The sequence below is a fragment of the Cyanistes caeruleus genome, chromosome Z, assembly GCF_971803275.1.
Source record: "Cyanistes caeruleus chromosome Z, bCyaCae1.hap1.1, whole genome shotgun sequence".
Lineage (NCBI taxonomy): Eukaryota > Metazoa > Chordata > Aves > Passeriformes > Paridae > Cyanistes > Cyanistes caeruleus.
The window spans coordinates 53,091,522-53,119,003 of NC_141732.1; the positions used below are offsets into that span (position 1 = coordinate 53,091,522).

The following is a 27,482-nucleotide window of genomic DNA, read 5'->3' on the forward strand; positions in this document are numbered from 1 at the left end:
GATGTCTGTATGTTCTGCTTGAACAAACAAAATAGCTGCCAAAAAGCCTATCAAAACACTTGTCTTTTCCCTTCCCTTCTTTCTACATTCTCCCTATTTCCTTACCTTCAAATACATAATTCTGCCATTTCTCTTCTGCTTTCCACAGCTTAATTCCACTTGCACCAAAACTTTCAATAAGAAGTAAGTACTTTGTTATTCTGTCTTCTCTTAATGCCTTCTGCATGTCCCTTTTTCTTATGTTGTGTCCATAAAGTTATTTCTTAACCATCTTGTTTGTAAAGTTTGATCACATTATAAAGCGAACAAACTTCAGCCACAGTATCATTGACTCAATATCTCATACTGAGGCACGTGAGTGGAAGACAAACCTGAAGTTCTAGTACTACAAGCCAGTCAGCCTCAGACAGCCAGTACAGGCAGTCAGTCAGTTGTATTAAAGCATACTCCACTATCCAACGTTGTTATATAATCAGTTGTAAGTCTAACAATGTAGAATGAAGAAAGTAAGATTTTTAATTCCATTGAGTCATTTGACCACATTATTTCTATGGATTACTTATGCACCAGCTGATGGGGACATTAGCTACTTTAAGTTACTAGAATATCAGCTATCTCAAGTGAGCTCTCAATTATTTTCTCTCTCCATTAATACCTCTGCTGTTATGCTCAGATTTCAAAGTTTGGTTCCAACAGATAATGCAAAAATTGTACTTATCAGTAACAGGCTATTACAAACACAATCAGATTTTCTAGATGAGTTCCACCCTTCAGTTTGAGCAACAAAAAATGTCTTATTGGCTTTCTTGATACAAGAAATTCCCAAATATCATCTCTTCATCAATCCCTCATTAGTCTGACCTCAGCAAAATGCAATGAATAAAAGGTGAGCTTAATCAAGTCATGATAAAGTAAAATAAAAAAGTACTAAGCCTTTTTAAATGAAGTTATTAAATCCAAGTCAATTATTAACTATCAAGCAATTACATTTGAAAGCATTCTCTTTCTCCAGTAGTAGAGATATCTGAAACTGAATCATGTCATCATTCATCTCCATTAAACTTTGTATCCATAAAGTGCTGACAGAATTGGCCTGTCTGCCCATTGTTTGATTTATTTTTGATAATTTCATGGTTTAACACTGCAGTAAAAGGTGCCAATTGAAAAGGAAGTGCTAAAGTATAAATATAATTTGTAAATCAATAAGAATCCCTTGCATTAAGTGCAGAGCCTGAATACATCGTAATTATTCCTGCTGAGTCTTACCCAAAATCGCCCCTGACAGAAAAAACCTGGCAGTTTCATGACACATTCCACCAGAATGAAAACATTTCACCGTATTAGTGTTCACTAATCTACATGTCTGAACAGTAAGAAGCACAGCTTCAAAGCAGGAAACATCAGAAGGTGGCTAACTGGTGATGGATGTAGGGCAACATTTTAAAAGATTGAAGTCCTGGTTAGCTGCTGTATGTGAATTCCTTTCTAAGGTTTTTCTTACTCGTTTCCATAGAGTGTCCAAAACTGGTGAATTAACAGCCTTTTAAACTGTACATTTATATGTAAACCATTCAGGCTACCCAGTGTGGATTAATTATATTTTGTTCCATTAAAAATCCATTAAGATTTCGAACCAAGTTCACCAAAGAGAGAGGTTCTTTTCTGGTCAAAGACACTTTTCTGTAGTAGTAGTTTATTTAGGAGATACAACAGCTTTTAGAGACAGCATTTTAAAATTATGGTTATCTTTGACTATCAGCTGGAGATTCAAAATTGATTGGACTTCTGAGGGAAAAAAATACTGCAATCTGTATAACTAATTTAATTTGCCTACTATGATTCTAGTTAAAGCAATGCATTTGAAATCTAAAAGTCAAGCATTTCTTATTAGACATTCATTTCAAGAAGTGGATTGTGAATACTACATTCCAGGCAGTGAATGGGTTTGGTAAAAAATACCAACAAAATGAAACAATGAGTATATTGCCTGGGGTCTCTTTTGAGTCATTGCAGTCATTATCTTTTGTAGTCTCAGAATCTTTTACAAGAAGATGTGACTGCTCACACCAGGTCTCCAAGAGATTCTGAATCTCATTTCAGGGATTTTTCCATAAGATCCTATGTGCAACAACACTTACAGAAGAAACAATTTTTGTTTGGATTAAACTAGAGCACATGATGCAATTAATTTACCATCTTTACAACACTACCTCAAACCCAGCAGAAACATGAATCTTGAAACTTTTGACAATAAATAGCAGTTTCAATTTGATATATAAAAACAATGACACAAAATAAGAGGGCAAGTTTTCAACACAAAGGTTAAACTTCTTCAGTTGCTTGATTTGATGAACAGATAAATCAGAATATGTTCACCATGAACACTGTGATTGCACAATCAGTGCTGGTGTCCAGTATCTAGTGTGTAAATGTTAATCTGTTCTGAATAGAATATAAATTACTGAAAGACTTCTCAATTCCTTCAGCTAATGCTCCTGTTACAGTTACTATCAAAGCAATACCAGGAGATCAGCAACATTAACATATTCAAAACAAAAGCTAACTATAGGTAAGCCATGTAACTTGTCCCTACAGTTCAAAGTTACCCATTTTCAGAAGAGAGATTAACGTGCAAATATTTTATATGCATGTAATTAGAAATGAGGATAAAGTGCCATGTGCAAAACAATTTCATCCGATGCTCATTTTGTAAGCTATGACAGTACCTGTTCTCAGTCTTGAGGGTAGATCTGACAGAACTGATAAAACTTGTTAATAATGAGTACTCCAATACATCCAGAACATCCGAACTTCAGTAAAACTGGAGACAATTCTGGGTCTCTAGGATTATAAATTTCTAAAGGCATGGTATAAAAATGTCATGATCTAAAGCTACACAATGAATTCTGTTTCCTGCAATGTAATTTTGTAATTACTTTACCCCAATGTGGCTTTGTTGATTTAAAGCAATAAGAAGTGCATTAAGATGGCACACATCATCAGTGTGCATAAATAGTGCATAAAGTTTATAAATAGTATAATAATTCTCCAAAATGAATTTATTTATTTCTCAATTTTATAAAAGCATACACATAAACATATTTGTTGCACCATTGAAATTCAGTAAGAGTTACTTCTCTTTTTTGGTACTCATACAATAAAATGAATAGATGTGAGCAGAGGTTTTTATGTGTATATTTTATTTTAAATAAATAAATCTCAAATTTCACATCTCAAATTAATTAGATACTGTACTTAGGATACTTATAAGAACTCATTTTTTTGTGCATATTCTTACAGGAGTTTAATCTCTTAACCTTTTTAAAAAAAAACAGGAAAATGGAAGTAAATTGGAAGATAAAATCTGGCACATGAAAGGAGAAGAAAAAATTAACTTCAATAATGTTACTGGGAAAAAAAATCCCTTGTGTTATTAGTTTCATATGATATTCATAAAATTTTTTAGGGTATTTTCTAAAACATTTCTCTCCTACCATGCCTTTTCAAAAGTATTTGTCTTTTAGACCATAACAGTACTTAGGTGTCTACAAAACCACATATTCACAACATCACTTAAGTTAACTGAAAAGGCATGCAAAGGATCCAACTAAGTTTACTACATACTTTGAACTGAATAATTACCACCTCAGAAATAAGGGGACATGAGTATTACCAAAAAGAATACAAAGAGGAGTCCACAGCATCCCAGGATAGCAGATACAGCTACTGTGAAATAGTGTTCTCAGGGTCTGAGAGCTGTCCCCAGCTGAGGGGCTGGGACAGACGCTAAGGACACTACACCCAAACACCAAGTACCTCCTCATGACACTTGTTCAAACAGAGACACACACTCCTTCAGAGGCAATACTCTGCAGCAGCTGCTGGTTGATGCTGTTGGCAAAGAATATAGCACATTCCAATGCTATTTCATTCATATGCATTTTTTTTTCTTTACTGCCCTTTTCCTTTTGATTGACAGTCACACGCATTTTGAAAAACAGGTTGCTTACTGCATTATCCTTCACCTGATCCAGAAAATTCCACCTGATGGACTGGAACTGCAGGAAGGGATGTACCTTGTGTAAACATTGTTTAATTGAAGAAAACAGTAATCTCTTCACAAATAAATGTTTGTCAACACCATGAGATGAAAATTGAAAGCAGTTACTCTTTTGTTTAGCAGTATAACTGCTTTTGTTGCTCTACTTAGATGTTAACACTGAAGTAGGATTTTGTCTCAGCACCTTTTGGGATCATAGCACAAGATTCTGAGACTTTGTTAAGAAGTTCTGAAAGTGCTCATTAGCAGGACCCAAGAAACTTCAGAACTTCATAGTATCAAGTAACACATATATTTTATTCTTGCTTCATTAAAATAAATGTATCATATATTTAGAAATACTGTTCGGAATGCAATCAATTGTGGCAAAAGAAGAACATATACCATAATATTTGCACATAATTACACTCTCAGATTTTATATTACACTCAATTCAGACCCCAAAAGTATACTGAAATGTAACAACCCTAAACAATGTCAAATCCAGTGGTAACTGATATTTCACTTTAATATAAATCTGAGCATAAGCACTCTAAGATTTGGTAAGATTTTTCTCTCCAAAATAGTAAGAACTACTTAATTTATCAGTAGTAGCTGTTTTTTCCCACAGTCATGTCTGCCTAAACAGTAGTTTTAGATTAAATACCAAGTATAACTCTATAGTTACAAACATTGATACATGTGATGCTTCAGAACAGCAAGACCATTGCTTGCATGAATGACATACCACTTCATCTTCAAATCCCCCAGCTAGTACGAGTGAGTAAGCTCCATCATTACTGCGTCCATGGATTCCACCAACATGGGGTCTGTGAACACCTGCTTCGCTCACCTGGAAACAGAAAAACACCAGCTCATAGCAATTTTTTTTAAAAACCCAGTCACCTACAACCACTTTTAACAATCAGTTTTCTGCATAAAATATTTTACAGAGGTTTCTGTGTCAACAGTTAATGCAAGACTGCTGTTAAAGGTGTGAATTCCACTTCTTTAGGATGAAAAATGAAAAGTAAGAACATCCAGAAAACCAGCAGGACAATGTCGGACAGTGGTGACACTGAAAGACGTAATGGTAAGCTTTCTTCTTTGGGGAAAATCACCAAGATCTTTTCCATAAGCATTAAGTACGCAGGTCTGTACTCACTGCTATACTCCACTTGCACAGTCATTTAGGACAATTCAGAGGAGAAGGACATCTACCAGCTTGGTACCATTTTACAGTTTTTAACCAAGGAAGATCCCAGTGTAAAGATCATTTTGTCAGGGGCTTTTAAGGTAACATGCTGTAAATGTAACCAGCGGAAAGGAATATTATCATACTGCCTAAGGAAACAGAAGAAGCCATTGCAACACCATATGGATCATAGACTAGTTCTCCAACCAGGATAACTCTCTGTAATAAATATTCAAGTAATTTGCCACCTGACCACCTGAAAGCTACAGCTGTAGCATAATCTGGCAACATCATTAAAGTCTGCTGGAGCATCTGTCCCACATAAGTTTATTTAATAATGGTTTAAAACTACTGATTAGTAGAAAAGCCCCATAAACAACCTTCACATATAAGAAGAGACTACATATTAAATTATGCATTTTCTCAGTATGTTATGCAAAAAATACTGTTGGTAGAATGAAGGCTTCCAGCACTACTTCTTTCTACCATCATATGTTCTTCCAGACCTTGATTTTGCCTGCTTTTCTCATTCTCCTTTTTGCACTCTTGAACTCCTTTTCCCAACCTACAGTTCTATGCAGCTTTCATGGAAGTCTATATTCTGCTATACTCTTGAAATTTCACAACACATACATCAAAGATCCAGCTAGTCAAAAATACACTTTTTAACAACAGATTAGAGCTGTGCACAGTATGAAAGCTATGCAAGGACACAATAATACTTCCTTAAACAGTTTCTTGGGATCCAGCTGTCTGTGGCTATCTTCCTATTCTGATGAAGACTTTTGGATTCATAGTATTTAAGATACAGAAGAGTTCACAGTAGTACCACTCGTCATATGAACTAGCACCACTTCTAGCCACTTTGGAGTGAAAAGCTGATATTTTATTCATAACAGTTTACAAAATTTGACATTACAGAAGTATGTATACTGGTCTCACTTTTTATATACTGTACATAATTTTGTAGTCATCTACACCCCACAAAATTTTCAACATTTTCCAAATGAATGAAAGCCATTCCATTCCTTTATTTGTCCTGGTTGCTTTTCACAATAATTTAATTTATTTTCCTTCAAATGACCCTTCATTTCATGAAAATTTAGTAATTGATTTATTTTCCTGATCACCATTAAAATGACATATTTTTCAAAATTAACTATTAGAATATCTCATTGCTAAATAACAAGAAGATTAGGTAGCTGAAAACCAATTACAAATTACACACTTAGAACTCTTGCCAGCCCCATGTTTGCAATCCACAACAACTTTTAAACTCACATTTATCAGCTACTTGCCAGTTTTTCCACACCATTTGTGCGTATGCTGAATAAAAAAGCCGTACTATTGTATTCCTCTTTCCTGCTGTATCAAACATCCTTTAATTCATTCCTCCCTCCCTCCCTCCCTTCTTTCCATTTCCAGGTTTCATCAATTAAATTCAGGTTTCTAGTAGGTGATTCATGAAAGATGAACACTGATAAATAATTCATGACAAAGATGCTGTTCAGATACTCTCTCCGAAGTAATGTTTAGTCAATTTCCTTCTATGGAAAACAGAGTTTTTGTCATAAAAAAACTACACAAATCAGAAATAAAGTTTTTAAATTCTCATACAGTCTCTAAATTCTCACGGATTAGCGGAGACAATCTAATTTTTTCATAAAAAAGACAAGCTCATATGAGAAACAGAAGTGTAATTTAACTTTCTACATAGAAAGGGTTTCAATTTTTTTAAAAAAATGACGAAGTGTTTAGTTTGTACCCAAAGTAAATTAATTATGCATAAATGGTAATTGTCTTTTGATATTTAGTCCATACATATATATACAGTATATATACTCTATATAGTAAGTATATTATATATAATATATATAGTGTATATATATATAAGAAACATTTTTGACAGATTTTCTGATGAAAGCAGAACTCTAATTGTGTTTCTTTTTCCTACCAATACCAGAAATACTTGAAAAGAATTAGCTTTTGTTTTACCAACAGAATTTCTAATGAAAAGGTAAACTAGTAATTCCAATTACTATTGAAGCAGTGAAAATAGGAATTGATTTTGATACTTTGAGTTTGCCTAAGTGATTTTAGAAAGTTCACTTATGTATTAGGCTTTACATAATCTGGTACCTAGCAAAAAGAAAGCAAGTGATGAAAAGTACATTAAACAAATCAGAAGAGGCTTTTGACTTTTGTTTTGTCCCTCCTCAAGCAGCTTAAAAACCTCTGGTTTTATTCTTCCAAATAAGAGAGAAAATATTCCAATACTTAGTTCCAATCATTTACACATGCAAGAGACAAAGAATTGTGACAGGCAGAAAGACAACCGATTTAGAAAACAAAGAAATATGTATTTTCGTTACTAAAAACAACAACTAAAAAATAAAAATCATTCCAATTGGATCAGGCTGGAGCAAAAGAGTTTGGAGGAAGTTTGTAGCTTTCTGGACACTACAAAACCAGAAAAAAAATCAGTACTGGCACAAAACACAGCTGTCCCCTCCTCCCTGCTTTGTTTTTTCCTGCCCCATTGAGTATTGGCACTGTGCTTACATAACCAAAATGCGAAACAGACTGGGAAAATTAGCCCCCAATCTACTCCAGATGGGATTATTTTTCCACCAGTTTTTTACAAACCTCATTTACCAAAGAGTCTAAGGAATATTTGAAACAGAAATTGAGACAGTTCAAAAAAAAATACCATGAGCTGAATATACAGTGACTTTCAGTAGCAGTACAGGCTTACATAGGTTTAAGTTGTTCATCAGCCTACAAAGCAGATTTGGATATCCATTACATATGACCGAAGACACCTACAGAGTCAATTGTTAACACATAATGTTTTCAAAATCTTCAGTCTACATCCCATGCATGGGATAATCAGTTCATGTGAAGAAAACTCTTCAGAAAATACTTAAATCTAGCCACTACTGATTACACTTAAAAATTTTAACATGTGAATTATGTTTATCCTAATTCCAACAGACTTTATACAAAGTTGTATCAAAAAGTTGTATGGTAAAATCAGTATACTTCAACTGTCACTACTATCAGCGTTAATTCTAATATTGGAATCATAATGTATTTGCATTGCTTAGTCCTGGTGAAACTGAAAATTGTCAACTGATACTTATTTTAGTGCCCAACCCATTCATTATTATTCCTACTTCCTTCAACTACAGCTAATACTAAAACAACCTACCTGAACTCTGAATTTCCAGGTTGTCCCAACGGGAACACCAGGTATAGGCCCATAATGATTTGAAGGAACAATAGTGCATTCCTTAGTGCGACCAACACAGGCCATGCCCTAAAAGTATACAGACAAAAGCAATCAGACAAATGAATTACAATACTGGAGACTATTTGTAAATTCAATGCAGAGGTCATGAAATCTGTCTATTTTAATGAACACATACTTCAAAATATGTTAACAATTGTTAAAAGGAATGTTAAATTAAGTAATATGTGGTTATGGGTTTGGGAGGGGAGTTGGGGGTTGTCTTTTTTTGTTTTTACCTCTAGTCACTTCAATAATCCTTCCACTGCTTTAACTGCCAGTAAACAGTGGGTAGGAATAAACATTGTCTTGTTGTCTGTGCAACCCAGTACTGAATTTTGTGTAGTGCATATGTAAGCAGAATTACAGATGTAGCACATACATGAAAAATCAGAGTAACAGCTATTTCTAAAACACACTCTACCTTTCCCCAGTCTCTCTGGCTTTCAGTACTGGCAGATGGCATCTTTGCTTTCTTTTTACTCTGTTTGAGTTTTTCTCCAGCCTTTACAACTTCATTAGAATCATTTTTGCAGGAAGGACAATACCTAAAAAAAGGTTTTAGTAAATTCTCAATTAACTTCATAATAATGGCAATACATTTCTTGTAGCCAAAATAGTGTCCATTTCTTTATTTTGACTGAATGTTTCAAGTTAGCAAGCATATACCAGTCTTAAGCAGCTGAAGTCTACGGCTTAAAAAAATGAACTCAATGTGAACAAATACTGTCAACTTTTTATAAAAAGGGGTTTTTCAGTATCTTTAAAGGTAGAGTGCTAGTTGCAAAACATACATTCATATATTTTTTCTCACATGATATGTGAGAGGTCCCCATGTCTCCTGTATTCTCTCTTCATTTAGTCTTCCTTCATTTACATCATATAAAGGAGAAGACAGCTGAGATTAGAGTATGCTGCTAACCAGTACTCATGGTCTGTTTCTGTGTGTTTCCCAGACTACCCTTATTTTTTGCTGGTAGTGCAACAAATTTTACTGCAGATTGCTGAATGTCAAGCAGAGCCAAGGTATGACGCAGTGTGTATAGAAACTTACAAACACACACTCACTTACTCCACAACACTGAAGCCATTTGGAATATAATGCTCACTCCAACTAACACAAATCCATTCTGGTAGGAAAGCAGAGATGCTAGTATACATTTACTACAGCAGAGAGAGAAAAGGACAACAGTGGTCATCTGCTGTTTCCAACAACATTCCAGTCCAAAAACAACAATACAAAGGCATGTCCATGTTTCTGGCTCCCATAGGCTCGATTTGGCCCACACACCATTAGAAGGGGAAGCCTAATCTACACTGACATTGATAACCTCGTTCAGGTAACAGAGGTATTTAAAGTACCTCGTTCAGGTACTTTAAATACAGTAAATAATACTAGTATTATTGCTGTTTTGAATTTATTAAGTTTTCTATGCGGATATGAATAGAATAATTAATGATTAAGGTCTACAGGAATAGATTTCACTATCTCAATGAAGGTGTTGGACCAGTAAAAGAATGAGGCCATGTAGATTTAAAATAATAATGTAAGATGCTGAAATTGTCTGACACTATGACTTTGACAGGTATTACAGCTACTTACAGAAAAAGGATATAAGACCAGTAATAAGAACAAACATGACATAATGCAAATTCACAAGGTGAATTAACTAGGTGAAGTCACATAGTAAATTCCATGTTTCTTGATATGGTAACATTACCTTAACAACTTTTAAAGAGAATCTTGTAGGGAATACTAAGTACTGTTTCACATACCAAGGGACTTAATGTCCAGGAGATAAACTTATCCTTTCCCAAACTGAAGGCTTAACCCCTGAAGAGAGTTTGCTGGATTTTATACTCTAAAAACACAAAATGGAAGTACTTCCAGTTCTAAAACAAACTGTTCCTAAATTAAGAATCAGACAACAATGACTCTTTGCTAGTATGCAAGAAGAAGGGAGAGCACAAACTTATTCTTTGGCAGGAGATGCTGCTTTGCCCAGTGTAAATGCACATATAATGACAAGCATTAAGACAGTGTAGGGCTGGTGACGTTAAGCATTCCAAAAGTAGTTCAGATAAGCCAGGTCCACAACTGTACCTCTACCACCCTGTGACTTCATCCACAGATTCAGCTATCTACTTACATATATAGATCTTCAGACTCCTATTCTTAGTTATACAGTGAACAAAAACAAGCTAAAAAGCTTGACAGCAATTTTCCAATAAATTTTAACTACATGAATTAAACTTCCAGAAATTCATAATTTGGAGAATGGACCAAGACTAGCTCTGGAGAGGAAGAGGTGTTCGTGATCAAAAGTCTTATTACTATTACGCAACCATGTGCACTGGGAACCCAGAAAGCCAACTCTCATTCTGGGCTGCATCCAAAGCAGCATGGGCTGCTGGTCAAGGGAAATGATTCCACCCCTCTACTCTGGTCTTGTCAGACCCCACCTGCAGTGCTGCATCCAGCTCTGGGGAACCCAACACAAGGAAGATATGGACCTGCTGACAAGAACCCAGAGGGGGCCACCATGTAGCCCCACCAGGCAGCTGGGGTAGAGCACCTCTGCTATGAAGACAGGCTGAGAGAGTTGGGGCTGTTCAGTCTGGAGAAAAGGCTTGAGGAAGACCTTATAGCACCTTCTAGATAGTTTAGATTTTAGTAAGAAGTTCTTTCCTGTGAGGATAGTTGCCCCAGAAAACAGGAAGACCACCAAGCACTAACCAATAAACATTATGGAATCCAGTGCGGTATAGGAGATTGAGTTATTAATTTACAAAGAAAGTTATAACATCCAAAAAATTCACATAGATTCTTACATAAAATCATAAGGTTAAAAGAGATTCCATGTAATGTACTCATAGACATCTTAGACATTCAACGAAGTCTACGGAAAACTTTATTAGAATAAAGTTCTATTTATTACTCATTTATAAAGGATTAGCATCTCAAGTAAGTCATAGGAAGGTGATAAATATGAACAGTGTAAATTGTAGACAGATAATAAAGATGTAAGAGTTATTACATAATAAATGAAGAATAGCAATGTAGTGGTCCTTCCACAGCATGAAAAATGAATGTAGTAGAGGCAACAAAGAGCACAGGGGCAGCAGCAGGTACAGAGGATGAAGGGGCAGAGAGTGAGCATAAGAGAATTGCTCAAGCAGTGAAGCTTTTGAGAAATGAAAAGGCTGAGGAACAACTGTTGATAAATACAATCAGATCAGATAATGTCACAGAAGATCATAATGATCATAATGAATAAATTGAACATACCAGTCCTGAAATTTCATAATGGCTATTAAAGCTTACTACTAATCCGTTGTGAATGATTTAAAAGAATTATCTTGACAGAAAACATAAGCCTTATATTAAGTAGGATGAAAACACCCCAGAATTTAAAAACATCTTCAGTATTTTCTCTCATGAGGTGCAAATATCAAAAAGGTAACATGTATAGAATGTGAATATAGGTAAGTAAATCATCCTTGTATATTTACCAGTCTTCATCTTCTGGTATCTTGCTTAAAGGAGGGTTCAGGCAGTATATATGATAAGCCATATTACATTCATCACACAAGAGTTGCATGTGAGCATCTTGTTTGCCACCACACAAGTAACACGAACAAAATCGGCACTCCTTATCGGGATCAGCCCTACAGTGCTTGCATTCAGGGCCACTTTTTCCTGTCAAAAACAAAGAAATGTCAAATGCCATGTATCTCAGAAAAGTGCATTACTGTATCTAAAGAAGTAATTATTTCTGAACATGAACACTGCTCTCTTGAAAATGCTTCTTTTCTTACAACGTGCTATTTATCAAGGCTTAACAAGATTTCTTCTGCTGTATAAACAAGCCATAAAAAACATGATTTATCATCAGCTTCTCTTTATTTTCTCCTGTTCCCAAGATGCACCTGCACATTCTCCCTAAAGATGGAGCTTTGTTGTCTTTTGAAGCTATACAGCTTATCAGATCCTTGTAAGTTAGCTTGGATAACATAAGCAATGAAAGTAAATATTTCTTTCAGGAGTATATTCTTGAATAGAAATATGAGGTGGATTCTTGATGTATCCAGAGGAATTCTGGATACTTAAACATTTTTCCTAAATATACTGAGAAGGAAATTAATGACTAAGAATTTGCAGAAATCCAAGCCCCTTTCTACTGAAGAAAAGTATGCCCTCCCAACTGAAGACACTACAGGGAAAGTGATCCCTGCAGTTGTAAGTTATCAGGGTAAATCTCTGTGATGAGAAACTCTGGACTGAAAGTTAAGCAAGGGGGACTGGAATGCCAAGCATTGTGCTGTATCTGCAGTCTTTCTGGAGGACCTTGAACAATACTTTATCTTCGAAGGCAGAACCAACTAGACTTAGAGCGGGAAGAGGATAGGGTTTTGATTAACAAAGAAGAGTCAGGAGCTGCTGATGAATTAAAAACTGATAGGGGAACATGTGTGAAATGCCTCAAAAGAACTAGAGCTTTTTCATCTAAAATGCTGACACAGTTGATAACCCAGTCAAAATGTCTGTACACTAGCATATGTAGCATGAGTGACAACCAGATGAATTGGAAGTGACTGGAAAGCTATGATCTAATCACAAACACTGAAACTTGGTGGGATACATCACATGACTGTAGCTCTCCAATTGACAGCTACAAACTGTTCAGAATGGACAGGAAAGGAAGGAGCGGCAGGCAACTTGTCATCTCTATAGACTTGATTGCACAAAACTGTCTTTGAAAAACAGCAACAACCAGGTCAAGAGCTTGAAAATCAGAGGCCAATCCAATAAAGGAAATCTCATGGTTTGTGTTTATTACCCACCACTCAATCGAAGGGACCCTGTTGACAAAACCTTGTTACTTCACCTGCAGGAAGCATCACTCTGGCAGATTCTGATCCAGCTGAAGGGACTTGTCAGGACAGTCCCTGACATCTGCTGGAAAAGCAGCTCAGCAAGATATAAGCAGTCCTGGAGACTCCTGGAGAGCATCACGGATAATTTCTTACCCCAGGTGACAGAGAAGTGCACCTGCTGCTTACTGACACGGATTAACTAACTGGAGAGGTCAGGATCAGCGGAAGTCTGGGCTGAAGTGATCATGTCTGAGTGGAATTCATGACCTCAGGGATCATGGGCCAAAGAAAATCAGTACTCTGAATTTGAGGACCTGAGCTTCTAGTTATGTAAGGAATTAGTGGATGGGACCCTCCAAAAAACTGCACTCAGGAGCAGAACAGAACTCTCAGATCTTTAAGGACATTTCTCTTAGAGCCCAAGATCTCTCAGTTTCCACCAGTGAGCGTTCAGGCACAGAAGGCAGGAGACCAGCATGGCTCAGTAAAGACCTCCTGGACAAAGTGAAATACAAGAAGGAAAAGCACTGGACATGGAATCATGGACAGGAATCCAAGAAAAGAGCAGGGCTGTCTGGTTGTGGAGGGATGATTAAGAAATTAAGAAAGCTAAGGTATAGTTGGAGCTGAATTTGGCAAGGGATACAAAGAATAGTAAAAATGGCTTCTATAGGCATGTTGGTCAGAAATGGAAGATTGAAGAAAACACAAGCCCATCCTCCCCTCTGTCCCCCAAAATGAGACAGAACTAATGACAATTGACACGGAGAAGGTTGAGGTACAAATTGAGCAATTTTGTTTGCCTCTGTTCATTAGTAATCACTCTTCCCATATCTCTCAAGTCCCCGAACCTCAAGAGAGGAACTGGGGGATTGAAGTGTGTTGACTGATTGGTGTAAGAGCCAATCAGGTTCCAAAACATCTGAAAACCTGAACATAGACATGACCATGGGACCCAAGAAGATGCGTCCCAGGATCCTGAGAGAATTGTTTAATGTAGTTGTTAAGCCACTGTCCATCATGTATAAAAAGCCATGGCTGCCATATCATGTCTGAAAATCCATGGCAGTCAGGGTAAGCTCTCAGTGACTGGAGAAAAAGGAGTATTTCAATCCTTTTAAAAAAGGGTAATAAGCAGGAACCCAGGAATTATTTACTACTCAGCCTCATCTCAATGCCCAGTAAGATCACAGAGCAGAGAGACTCCTGGAAGACATATCAAAACATGTGCAAAACAGAGGGCTGGTTAAAGACAGCCAAAATAGCTTCATGCAGGGAAAATAGTGCCTGTTTAGAACAGTGGCCCTTCACCATGGAGAGAATGCATTAATTGTCAAAGGCGAACTATAAATGTCATTTACCGGTCTGTAAGGCCTTTTATTTAGACCCTCACAATATTCTTAACATAAAATCACAGAATTATAGAATATCATGAGGAAGTATGGATCCACAAGAATCACTCATGTCCAACTCCTGGCTCTGCAGAGGACATCCCAAGAATCCCTCCATATGCGAGAACATTGTTGAAAAACTACTTGAATCCCTGCCAGGCTTGGTGCTGTGATCACTTCCCTAGGGAGCCTGTTTAAGTGTCCAAGCACTCTCTGGGTGAAGAACCTCCAGGTTGGAAAAGGTTCTTCACCCAGAGGATGCTTGGACACCTAAACACAGCTTCAAGCCATTCCCTCAGGTCCTGTCAATGGTCAGTGAGAGGTCACAGGGATCAGTGTCTGGCCCTCCCCTTCCCCTCATGAGGAAGTTGTAGACTATGATGACTGCCCTCCGTCCTTTCTTCTCCAGGCTAAACAACCAGGCAACCTCAGATATTCCTTGTAGTCTTCCCTTCAAGGCCCTTCACAGCCTGTACTTTGTGACCCTCCTTTGTGACACTCTCTAGCTTTATAACTGCCTTACATTCTTGCTGCTAAACTGAAGAGAGAAGGGTTTGATGAATGAAATGGTAAATAGATATGGACTTAATTAGATGGCCACATTCAAAGAGTGAACGGTACATACCCAATGGTTCAATGTAAAAGTGAAATCCATTAAGGAGTGGTGTTCTTTAAGGGTCGTAATGGTAACACTATTATTTTCTATCTGAATTGATGACATACCCAGTGGAATTGAGTGCGCCCTCAATAAGGTTGTAGGTGACACCAAACTAAGCAGTGCAGTTCATCACAGAATCAAAGAATCATTAAAGTTCAAAAAAAATACCTTTTAGATCCTGAAGTCTAACTACCAACCTAGCACCATTATCACGTTCAGCATTAAACCATGTCCTCAAGTGCCATATCCACTCACCTTTAGAACATTACCAGGGATGGTGATCACTTCATTGGGGAACTTGGTCTAATGCTTAACAATCCCTCCCATTTTTCCTAATATCTAATCAGTACTCTCAGACACATGTTATGACTTGCTTCAGCACCTCAGTGTCCTCTTTGGAGTGAGAGGTTCAGAACTGAACGAAAGTGTGGCCTCCCCAGTGATGAGTACAGATCCCTGCCCTGCTCCTGCTCCACACTATTGCTGGCACAGGCCAGGATGCCATTGGCCTCCTTGGCCACCTGGGCACTGCTGGCTCCTGTTCAGCTGCTGTCACCAGCACCCCCAGGGCCTTTTCCTCTGGGCAGCTTTTCCAGCCACTCTGCCCCAGCCTGTGGCACTGCCTGGGGCTGTTGTGACCCGAGGGCAGGACCCAGCTCTGGGCCTTGTTGAACCTCACAGCACGGCCTTGGCCCATGATCCAGCCTGTCCAGATCCCTCTGCAGAGCCTGCCTGCCCTCCAGCAGATCAACACTCCCACACAGCTTGGTGTCATCTGCAAACTGAGGGTGCACTCAATCTCCCCATCCAGGTAATATACTACTGAGCCCTGGGGAGCATCACTGGTGACTGGCCACCAGCTGGATGCAACTCCATCTACCAGCAATCTCTGAGCCAAGCCATACAGGCAGGTTTTTACCCCATGAACCATGTGCCTGTTTGAGCCATGAGCAGAGAGTTTTTCCAGAAGAATGCTGTGGGAAACAGTATTAAAGGCTTTACTAAAGTCCAGGTAGACAATATCCACAGCCTTTTGCTCAACCATTAGGTAGGGTCACCCTATCATAGAAGGAGATCACGTCAAGCTTAAGACGTCTTTCACAAACCCCTGCTGGCTGGGCTGATCCCTTGGTTGTCCTGCACAGGTACGCGTGAGGACACTTGGGATGATCTGCTCCATGACCTTCCCCAGCACTGAGGTCAGGCTGACGGGCCTGTAGTTCCCTGAATACTCCTTCCAACCACTGTTATGACAGGTCCAGGGGATCATGAAAATGATCAGAGGGCTGGAACACATCTCCTGTGAAGAAAAGCTGAGAGAGAGATGATGTATTCAGCCTGGGCAAGAGAAGGCTTTAGGGATATCTTTTTGTGACCTTTCAATACTTAAAAGAAATAATAAGAAAGACAGTGAAAGATTTTTTTACCAAGATCAATAATGACAGAAAGCAACAATAATGATAACAAGAAGCAATTTTAAATTGAAAGAAATGTGATTTAGACCGGATACAAGGAAGAAATCTTTTATTGTGAGGGTGATGAGACACTGATACAGGTTACCCTGAGAAAGTGTGGATGCCTCATCCCTGGAACCTGTCAATGTCAGGTTGAATGGGACTTTGAGAAACCTGATTTAATGAAAAATACACCTGCCCATGGCAGGGAGGTAGGACTAGATCTTTAAAGGTCCATTTCAACTAAAACCATTCTATGATAAGAAGTGCAAAAACAATGCTGTTTGAACCATTGTTTTTAAGATAAAAAACTTTAAAACTTAAGAGTATAAAAGTATCGCTGAAGAAGGAAGATTACCAGCTGCAGATAGAAGGTACTGACTGGAAAACCTGATAAATAAATATGTAAAGCTACCAGCAGTGACTATTTTGCAAAGTCTTAGAGGCAAAGGTACACTTAAATATATATTTCTAAAAAGACTCCAAAATCTATGACAATATTGCTTTTCTAGGAGAAGTGTAGCCTAGAAAACATAACATGCTATCCAAATGGATTCCATTAGTTTGAGATTTATCTCCCAAGGTTCATTTGAAGAGAATGGAAGAATTTTGTGAGTGCTGATAAACAAACCTGAGCATTTTCCAGCACAGCTACATAAAATTCACAATCTGTGCAAGGCATCAATAACAATTCAAGTCAGACTAAGAAATCTCAGATAACTGTTAACTCCTTTGAAAAATTTTAAAAGTGATGATTGAGCACTCCCTATGGAAACCCAATAGCCTACCTCAGCCAATAAATAATAGACAACATGAAACAGCATATTTTTCTGTATCTCTAAGCATCATACATTGTTTAGGCCTATGTAATTAACTGGTTTCAGTTACAAAACCAGTTTCTTAGGTAAAAGGTTAGTAGTGATTTTTATTTAAATAGGAAAACAGCAAAAAATACTTACATATTTTAGTTTGGTTAAACAATAGGTGAAGTTCTCTACTTTCTTCAGTACACAAACAAACTACAAACTGTCATTTTCATAATATCACTTTCATTTTCCACATTTCTGTTTTAACCATGTTGTAAGTCATATGCACTAACTATAGCTGCACAATTGGTCACATGAAGACAAGCCTGTTCATCTCAACCACCAATGTAGAATTTAGTTGCATAAATAATTTCAAATTATCTTTTTTTTTGCAGAAATAGTCAGCACAAGTTTGCATTCTGATGGAAGTAATATATGTTGATACCTAGGTCTTATTTGAATGTTGCATATAAATATTTGTAATATATTTAAAAAGAGATTGCTTCTTAGATTTTTTTGTTTTGAATATAATTTTCTAACAGACTTAGCCTTACTTCTTTTACCATTTGTAGAATTTTTCTGCCATTAATTACTTAAAGAGTTACTATTTTTAATTGTAACTGCCGAATTTATATTGACATCACTTTACACATACAAACCCTAATTATTATGTCACCCTGCTCAAGAAATAAGAGTTTTTCTGCAGAGACAATCTACACTGTTAATCTGATGAAGATTATTTCCATAGTAGGCATTCTATCTTTTGACAAGGGCATGGACAGTAGCTTAATATGGACAAAAATACAGTCAGTGCATTTGCTGACTGTGCTTGCAACAATTTCATAGAATATTTAAGGCCAAATAATGATGTTAATTTCATCTGCCATGATTGTAATAAAATTCTGCCTCTTTCCATAGTACATAAGCTAAGTGTGTTTATAGATAGTTGTATATATATTTATTTTTTTATATATACATATAGGTACACATTTTAGTACAAATAGGGTTCTAAATACAGTCCAGAAGGAAGGACTACACTGGTGGTTATAGCATCCAGCTCCACTGTGTGCAGTGTGCATACCTGAACAAAGGCAAAACAGCTGACCTGGCTGAAAAACCAGAATCACATGAACAGAGTTGTATGGTGAGTGCTGGCTTCAGGAAAAAGAGCAGTTCAAGAAATAAGGCTGAATTCCAAGGTAAATTTATTTTTCATGATTACACTTTAAAATATTATGTTTGTGAATGATATTTATTTATGAAGGTTATAAACAGTCTGTTGAAATTAATAAGATTGGGACCAGGAACAAAATAAAATGAAACATACACAGAGGTGCAAGTCTCTACACAGATGTCAGTATTTGGGTAGTTTAAGCAAAGAGGTTACAAATAAACAACAATCAACATTGGAAGGAGGGAGGTATATTAGACAATGTAGGTCTTGACTCTGCAACAATTAGAGTGGCAATCAGCATACAAAGTACAGATTGGTGAGTCCACCCCTCAAATCCTGTGTTCAGCTTTGGATCCCTGATTCCAAGAAAGACATTGAGGTGCCAGAGTGTGTCCAGAGAAGGGCAGTGAAGCTTGTGAAGGCTCTGGAGCACAAGCCCTATGAGAAGAGCTCAAGGAGCTAGGGTTGCTTACTCTAGAGAAAAGAAGGCTCAGGGGACCTGAGACCTTATTGCTCTCTGCAGCTACCTGATTTGTAGCCAGGTGAGGGTCAGTCCAAAGGACTAGAGGAAATGGCTTGAAGTGGGGCTAGGGGAGGTTTAGATTGGTTACTATGAAAACTGCTTCACAGAAAGAATGGTCAAGCACTGGAAGATGTTGAAGTGATGGAAGTGCCACCCCTAGAAGTGTTCAAAAAACACGTAGATGTGGCACTTAGGGACTTGGTTTAGCACTTGTGGCACTTGGTGGACTTGATGGTCTTAAGAGTCTATTGCCATCTAAATGATTCTGTAAGTAAACACATCACATCAAATAGCACCATCATAGACAATTTTGTATAGTCAGCAATACAGTAATCACTCATTTCCTCAACCCATAATTAAAAAAATTAATTCACTACACAGTAGCTGCAGGGAAGAATTAAATGAACTGCAATACTCTTTTATGCCATTTAAAACGTTGCATACTTCCAAAATAAATAGTATCTAAACACAGATTAGTATTTGTAGATTTTCAATTTTCTCACACAGAAATCTTTTAAAATCAAAACATGCTTTAAAGATATTGAAAAGATCGTTCAATGTGACCAAGAAAAAATAAAAGAGTGGATAGTTCTTTTTTTTCTAAAGGGAAGTAATTTTTTCTAAGGGAAATAATTCTCAAATAATGAAAATGAATAATGAGTTGAGAAACTGACATTTTTACTTTTAAGAATACCACAGGGAATGGTATTTGCTCCTCTGAAAAACAGTGATTTTTTTTTTTTAAACAACAAATAAACATTAATCAGACTTGTTGTGCAGTGGGAGCCACCTACAAAGGTTCTGAAAAATTGCATGGAGTCAGGAATGTAATATATAATTATATCTAAATAATACCTATTTGTAGAGCTACAGTTCAATCTTCAGTGTTGCTATCACAAATACTCACCACTCCTAACTTCAATATATTTTCAAACTTAGGATAAAATGTCACTACTTTTTAGATAGACTGCCACTAACTCCTTATTGTGGTTGTGGGGAGGTTAAGGAGGTTTGGCAGGCTCAACTAATACAAACATTAATTATCCCTTTTTTTTCATGGTACAAGCAGCTTTAGTGCAAAGTTCCTTATATTTTTTTCTTCTCCCTGACATAATGACAGAGTTAAAGTGTATTACTACCAACTATTTCTATTTTTGGCATTTATTAATTTATTAAAAGCTTGAATGACATATCAGTTGCAACAGCAGTTTTGGTGGCCTGAACACCTCTCTAGGAACTTAAATGAGGCTGCAAATTCATTCTGTACTTTTCACTTAGAGCATTATCAGCTGTTTCTCTTTTTCACCATTTATGACTGACAGCACTAAGCTATTACGAGTTTCTGAATATGTCAAATAAAACAGCCATCTTATAGTAACTATGCTTTGAAAACAGAAATCTAAAAATTATTCAATTCAATTGCTTTCTTGAACACAAACCAATTATTACTACTACCTCTGTATGCTGATATTATCTAAAGAAACATCACTCAATTTGTACTTATGTTCAAATAATTTAAAAGGTCCATACTTTTGAAATCTCCATCCCCAAATGTCAATGGATAGGCTCCTGGCTTTTCAATCTTGTACATTTCCTCTATAAAAAGGATTTTACAATCATTTATTGTGTCTTCTGGACCTCTGAAAAACAAGAAGAATAAAAAGAACATTCAACTTAGTTCCTCAGACCTAGATTCTGTACTTCTTGAATCCTAAGCGATAAGATAGACTTTTTTTCAATCACTGACAGGACACTGTATTTCAAATTCACACACAAAAATCAGTCTAGCACTGTGACTCCTCAAAAGAAAGTAAAACACATATTTAGTGTTCATTTAAAGAAAAGACTACTCCATTATCCTCAGACTGTCTGGCACTTCAGTATGTCTTTACTGACAGTTATGCAATACAGCTTAATTCCATTTCTAAAACCTCAAAAGGTTTTTATTGGCTGAACACAGCAGACCAGACAAAACCATATCCTCTGGAATACAGTATCTCTAACATTATTATAGAAGTATAGTATCAAAAACAAACCAGAAATGTGACCTATAAGACAGAAAAATAGTTGGAACCCATAAAGCAAGAAAAGCAGCAGAAAAATTCAAAAGCCTTTTTTTAAAAAGACTTTTTTTTAAAAGTCTTCAAAAAGACTTTTAACTGTTTCTCCACTCTGGAAAGCCACAAACAATACTGTACTGAATTATATATTGTAAATAGTCCTGCTAATGTCAGGTTTCAGTGCAAAATCTCAGTGACTAGTACTAACAAATATTCCAAGACTCCACAACAATTATGCCACAAGACTTCTAGAAAAGAATTAGAAAATATTAAACGCAAAGATTTTCACCTACTCTTATTAAAATATCTTTGTATCTACACAGATTGTAATTCAAATGGAAACCTATCTAGGAAGAAATGGACATATTGACACCAACAATGGTAAAGCCCTCCCTTTTCCTTCCTCCTCAGGATGATATTGTGCTCTCCTCAACTGCCTGTTCTGTTACCATTTTCAATTTACTACCTGATCTAGAAGTAAGCAGGAATTTTCAGTATAATAAAATACTGATGGATATCTGCAAGAACCTATCACAGAGGTGACTTAACAATACTTTTGAAGAAAGCCAGCCAGGTGATAGAGCCCTACAAAAAGGTTTAATCTGCAAAACAAAATTAGACTAGAGACAGATAGGAAAACAAGTTATTAGATTCATATTCAATAAGGATAACTGCAACAACAGAACATCTCCAGAAACATCAGGCTTCAGTCTGGAATCTGTGGTTTTCTGCTCTACCTCTGTGCCTGCTCTCACCATTTCCTTTGTGCTGACTACCAGTTCTTAGATTCTGACACAAGATGACCTAACTAAGGTAGAAAAAAATTAAGCCAGGGAAAACCTACAGACAACGAATCACCTTTTCATGGCCCTGAACACTGCAGTATTTAGGTCTCCATGGAACCTGTGCCTTGATCAATTCTAATTGCCTTTTAAAGTGTACCAACAGCTGTTTACTTAGCCATCTGTATTTATTTTGACCTTTTTCTTTCCCAGCAGTTTTTGGAGGAAAAACATTCCCCACTGTTGGTGCCATGCATAAACAGCAAATGCTAGCAAATATCAAATATTTAGGCTATTTGAACAGAATATATAAATGCTGCATCAATGCAAATACATCCATCAGATAAAGAACAGTTTGCTTTCCTGATCAGGAAAACAATGGATTTAGAATTAACTCCATTTGCACCCTAGGGAATAGTACTTTAAAGCAGTTCTGACCATTGTGAGTAACACCTCTTAGGTTTAGCATGCAGACACTTTGAATTATCCACAATACTGAGCAATTCACAATCACAAAGGCACAATACATTCAAATATAGAAAGCACAAGATGTAGGACAATTTTTGGCAGCAAAACTGAAACAACAAACTCAACAAACTTTTCAATGCATCAGTATATCCCTGGTTATTTTGCAGACTTTGGAGTCTTTTTATTAACTGTCCTGTGTTTCTTATTATTCCTAGATTACTTAAAAACAAAACAAAACACACATGCTGACATTTTTTAATGCCACAAATTTATGTTAGAACTTCTCTTACTGACAGCACTGCTTGACTGCCTATCCAATTATTAGATACCCAATTATTAGTGTTATTCCTCTAGAACTTACTTAGAACTCAAAGTTGTAGATCTAATTTAAAACAAAACCAGAGAATTATTACTTCTTTCACATAATATGAAATTTTATACTTAATGCAGCAGCTACAAATGACTGATATTCTCAAATTCCAGTAAACTTCAGACAAATTTAAGCATATTTTTCACTGATTTTTGCATCCTGCAAATCCTAAATCTGTGTGTAGTCTATAACCACTATCTCTACTACAAGCAAAACTGCATCTAGGAAGAACACATATTTCCTCTCCTCTCTCTACAGTGTGTTATGGTTTTGAGCTTTTTAACTTACCTTTCCCCCCACCCCTTCAATTTCCCCAGAAAGCTAAAAAGCACCTGTTTAAAAAAATAGCTTTACATTATTTGTATTCTCTGCATACGGTCTATGGTCAAGAAGGAAGGTTACCATACAGCTTTACTCAGAAATCTAGTCACTTGCTATTCACATCCTTGGGAAACAAGCCAAACTTGAGCTCAGTAGAATACTAATTAAGAGTAAATTTCTAATGGGGCCAATTTGAACAATAAAATTACTTTTAACTACAAATTATCACATTGTTTCCTTAAAAGATACCATGTAAAGATTTATAAATTGGTTCAATGATGCGTTCCAAACAGTAACAGCTAAGTTTTTGTGAAGTATGCAGAAGCACAGACTTTTATCATCAACTTTAGAACAAAGTATCATGTCAAAAAATGTTTTTTCCACCGCAAAGTGTTGAAGCACAACATACTTCTTTAGTTTAGCTAGCTAAATAAATAACTCCTCTAATTAATACTGTAAAACAGAGAACTCTTGAAATAATAATAAAAAAAAATTAACACAGATGCATGGCATGTTCTTCTCTCATAGCACTGCAATCCTACTAACAATACTATTCCTTATATTTAGGTAGTACTTATTAAATGGATGGAATTAAATATTTCTCTATCACATACACTGGATCATGGTAGACATTCTTTCTCTTTTAGCCCTGTATTTTTCCTCAGGAATAAGGACACTTAGAAAGCAACCTTCATGCTAAATTTTTCCTAAAGTCTACTCAGTATTTGAACCAGAGAAAACATTTCATTTTCTGTTATGAGTTATGTAAGAAGTAAGCAAATACTGTCAAATTACATTACAAAGCTGGTATGTTACAACAAATGTCACAGCTGCATACCTGGAATTACAGAAGGAGATCAACTTCTTCATCATTGTGAAAATGATGGCTATTAACGGTTAAGCCTTACCAAAGCTAAAAAAAATGTGCTCAGACAGCTGCTCATAAAAGAAAAGGTCTTCTGCCACAGTACACATTCAGGGCTTTAATAATGATCATGTGACTTTAAAATTATGGTTATCTAACAAAATTGCAGCTACATTATGCTGTCAAATGTACAACCTTTCTTCACTTCTTCACCCTACCATACCAAAATAAGATTATGCAATATGCATAGCAAATGGGTGTTTGTATTTCAAGTAAGAACTTAAAATCCTCTGAAAGAATTCAATCCCAAACGAAAGCCAGATTCCTCAACACAGCAGAATTCCTAATGCAAGCCTTCCTTTCAGATAAGTTAGCCAAAGCCAGAGAAAGACCTTGAACTGAACCTTCTTTTATCTGCACTTTCCCCACACACACTTCCTGTTTTTTTTAACCTTCAGATAATGAAACGCTTTAGACATTCAAAATCACAGTTGACTAGACGTGTGATAAATGGGCATTATCCTGAATATTTCAAAGGTCAGCTTCACAGAAAATAAAAGCTGCTGGACAGTTACCACACTAAGAGAGCTTTATCACTTACAGTCTGAAAGATTCAATGACAATTGTCAAATCTCTGTCCAGAAATTTCTTTGTTTATCCCTTTACCACACTGAAATGAAAAGTATAGTAATTTAACACACACTAAAGTCAAAATACAATGCTGAATAAAAATGGGGGAAAAAACTATTAGAAAAATACACACAAAGTTTCTAGTCATACTAAGAATAATAATGAAAAGTATCTAATGATGATTTATATTTAGGCCCCCTTAGAGCAAAACCTTACTCACACTGTCATGCTTACCACACACAACTAATTCACAGTGTCTCTATGGCTAATGTCAAAAGGCACTGTCCCAGTCAGTAGAGAAATAGCCACAATGAGAATAAAATCTAATGGAATATAACACTGACTATGCTCTCCAAATACACAAATTCACTTAACAAACAATATACAAATCAAAACAAAAACAGATTTACTACCACTTTCTGTATCTATCTTTTCATGTGCAACACTTTGTTTACATGCCTTACATCAATCATCCTTTATTCTGCTTCTGTGAAGTTTTCAGCCAGCAAATCTTTCTGTTCTACATCAACAAACCATAGTGAATTAACTTCTTAAAAAACACACAATCTTTCAATATTACCATTAAAAATGCTTGTTAGAACTTTTAATATCGTCTCCTTAGAAGTGGTTGGCTGGAGATTTGATTTCAAACAGGCTTGTTTTAAAGGTAACTTCAAAATCTTCCCACATTCAGACAGCATATTACATTGATAATCTGACCAAATTCTGCTAGGTTGTACTGAATTACATAGAGGTTCTTTTATTTTTTTTATTGCACACAAGCAAAAATGCAGAGTATGTACAAGACTTTTTTCAGAATATTCCATACACATATGTTTTATCATTAAAATAAAAATGCACAGTTACAAAATGGGACAGCATTACCTCTGCTCTTAATTCAACTTTACATTTATTACAAAAGCACTGTAAAGATAAAGACATGTGACAAATTCCAAACTATGCAAAGATTTTATTACTCTCTTTCTATAACACTAGTATTTAAACAACAGCAAAAAAATTAACATTTTCTAGGCTATGTTGAGGACCGTATTCTAATATGAATCTTCAATGCCTTTAAAAACAAAACACATATATTCTTAAACCTACAAGTTCATATTGTGGACATACACAAAAGTCAGGCAGGATATTGTGTTGTTTTTTTTTTTTTATTTCAGCAGTAGGTTTGACGTTTGATGCATTTACAAAGCAATATATCATAGTTCATGATGACAGATTCTAAAAGCAGGGACTTGGACACAGAGACTCTCTTCTTCTCCTCAGCCTGGGAGCTGTAAGCAGGCGGACATTAGAGTACCTGGGGAAATAACTGGCCTGAGAGAACAGCCAGCAACAATGTCAGAGGCTCATGACTCTGCACACTTCCCTGCCCCACGCCACGGACCACACCGAGGTGCAGAGCCTGTGGAGCGCCATGATCCCGCCCAAATCCACTCCTGTCCATGCTGCTACAGGAATGCCCCAGTCCCACTGTGGGGGACTCTGCTGCCACCACCCCAGCTGCTCTCTTCCTGTAGTCAGGACCGAGTCTGTGACTGGCACTATCACAATTGCTCAGTAGGCATATACAGCCTCCAAATCCAAGGTCAAACATACAGATGTCCACATCTGAATGTTCATGAAGAACCAGGTAAAAAAGCAGGTCAATCACCTATTAAGGTAATTCACCAAAGGCTTCATATATGAAAAGCAAAGATATAAGAACTGTGCTTGGCATCATGTGGCATGGTCTAAGCTCAGTCAACTTTTCTGTGCATTTGCAGACTGAACTGCAGTGCATAGACACAATGCTTAGGACCTGTTCAAGACATCGTTCCAAGGATCTGGGCTAGTCAACAAGTTCCTTCAGGCCAGGAAGAAGCAAAGATACAAAAAAAGTGGTTCTTACTATAAGAGGTTAAACACTCCTATCCAGATTTTAAATTATATTGCAATTCAGTGAGTAAATGCAGCACACACTCATCATGAGCTAAGATGGTTACCAGAGACCAATCTGTGAACCCTGCCAGACTGAGTGAGAACCTCAGCTCAAAAACAAAGACATAAGAAGAAGCACCTCCCTTCATAACAAACTCACAGAGATACTGTCAAGATGAAAAGACATTCCAAAAAAAAAGAATAGAAAAGAGAGTCCTGAAAGTACAGAAACATATTAAGCACTCTGGGGGAAAAGGACCAACAAAATACAAACCAAAAAACCAAACCAACTAAAAAACACAAACCCAAAAACCACAAACCACCCAAATACCCCCCAAACCTAAGTGAATAAATCACCAACAAACATCCAAAATGTGAGGTGCTTTAAAGCCAACCAACCAAAATCAAACTAAACCAACATATTAAAAAAAAAAAAAAGAGGCTATGAAAACTACTAAAGGTATCCACCTACAGAAATCATAGAAGAATCCAATGGCACAGAATCATAGAATCACAATGACATTTCCAAAGGATGGCCGTATCAAACCAAATGCATAAGAGAACTGCTTGAAAAAAGGACAAACCCACATTTCTAGACTAGAAAGTTTGTAGCGAATTTATTATCGTGGCTTAAGTGATACTGT

The 27,482-nt window shown here is 36.6% G+C and overlaps 1 protein-coding gene across 7 annotated transcripts in view; it reads right to left on the reverse strand.

The window, feature by feature from the left end:
* Nucleotides 1-27,482, reverse strand: part of UHRF2 (ubiquitin like with PHD and ring finger domains 2) — a 78,893-nt gene that overhangs the window by 11,111 nt on the left and 40,300 nt on the right. For 4 of the 7 annotated variants that reach the window (XM_023943460.2, XM_086867895.1, XM_086867894.1 and 1 more), the window contains exons 5-9: nt 20,938-21,047; nt 12,037-12,223; nt 8,948-9,071; nt 8,446-8,553; nt 4,788-4,892 (exon numbers count right to left, since the gene is read on the reverse strand). In XM_023943460.2, coding sequence (XP_023799228.2) covers nt 4,788-4,892; nt 8,446-8,553; nt 8,948-9,071; nt 12,037-12,223; nt 20,938-21,047 — 634 coding nt within the window. The remainder of the gene's footprint in view (nt 1-4,787; nt 4,893-8,445; nt 8,554-8,947; nt 9,072-12,036; nt 12,224-20,937; nt 21,048-27,482) is intronic. The other 3 variants (XM_086867898.1, XM_086867897.1, XM_086867896.1) reach the window with 1 other exon arrangement.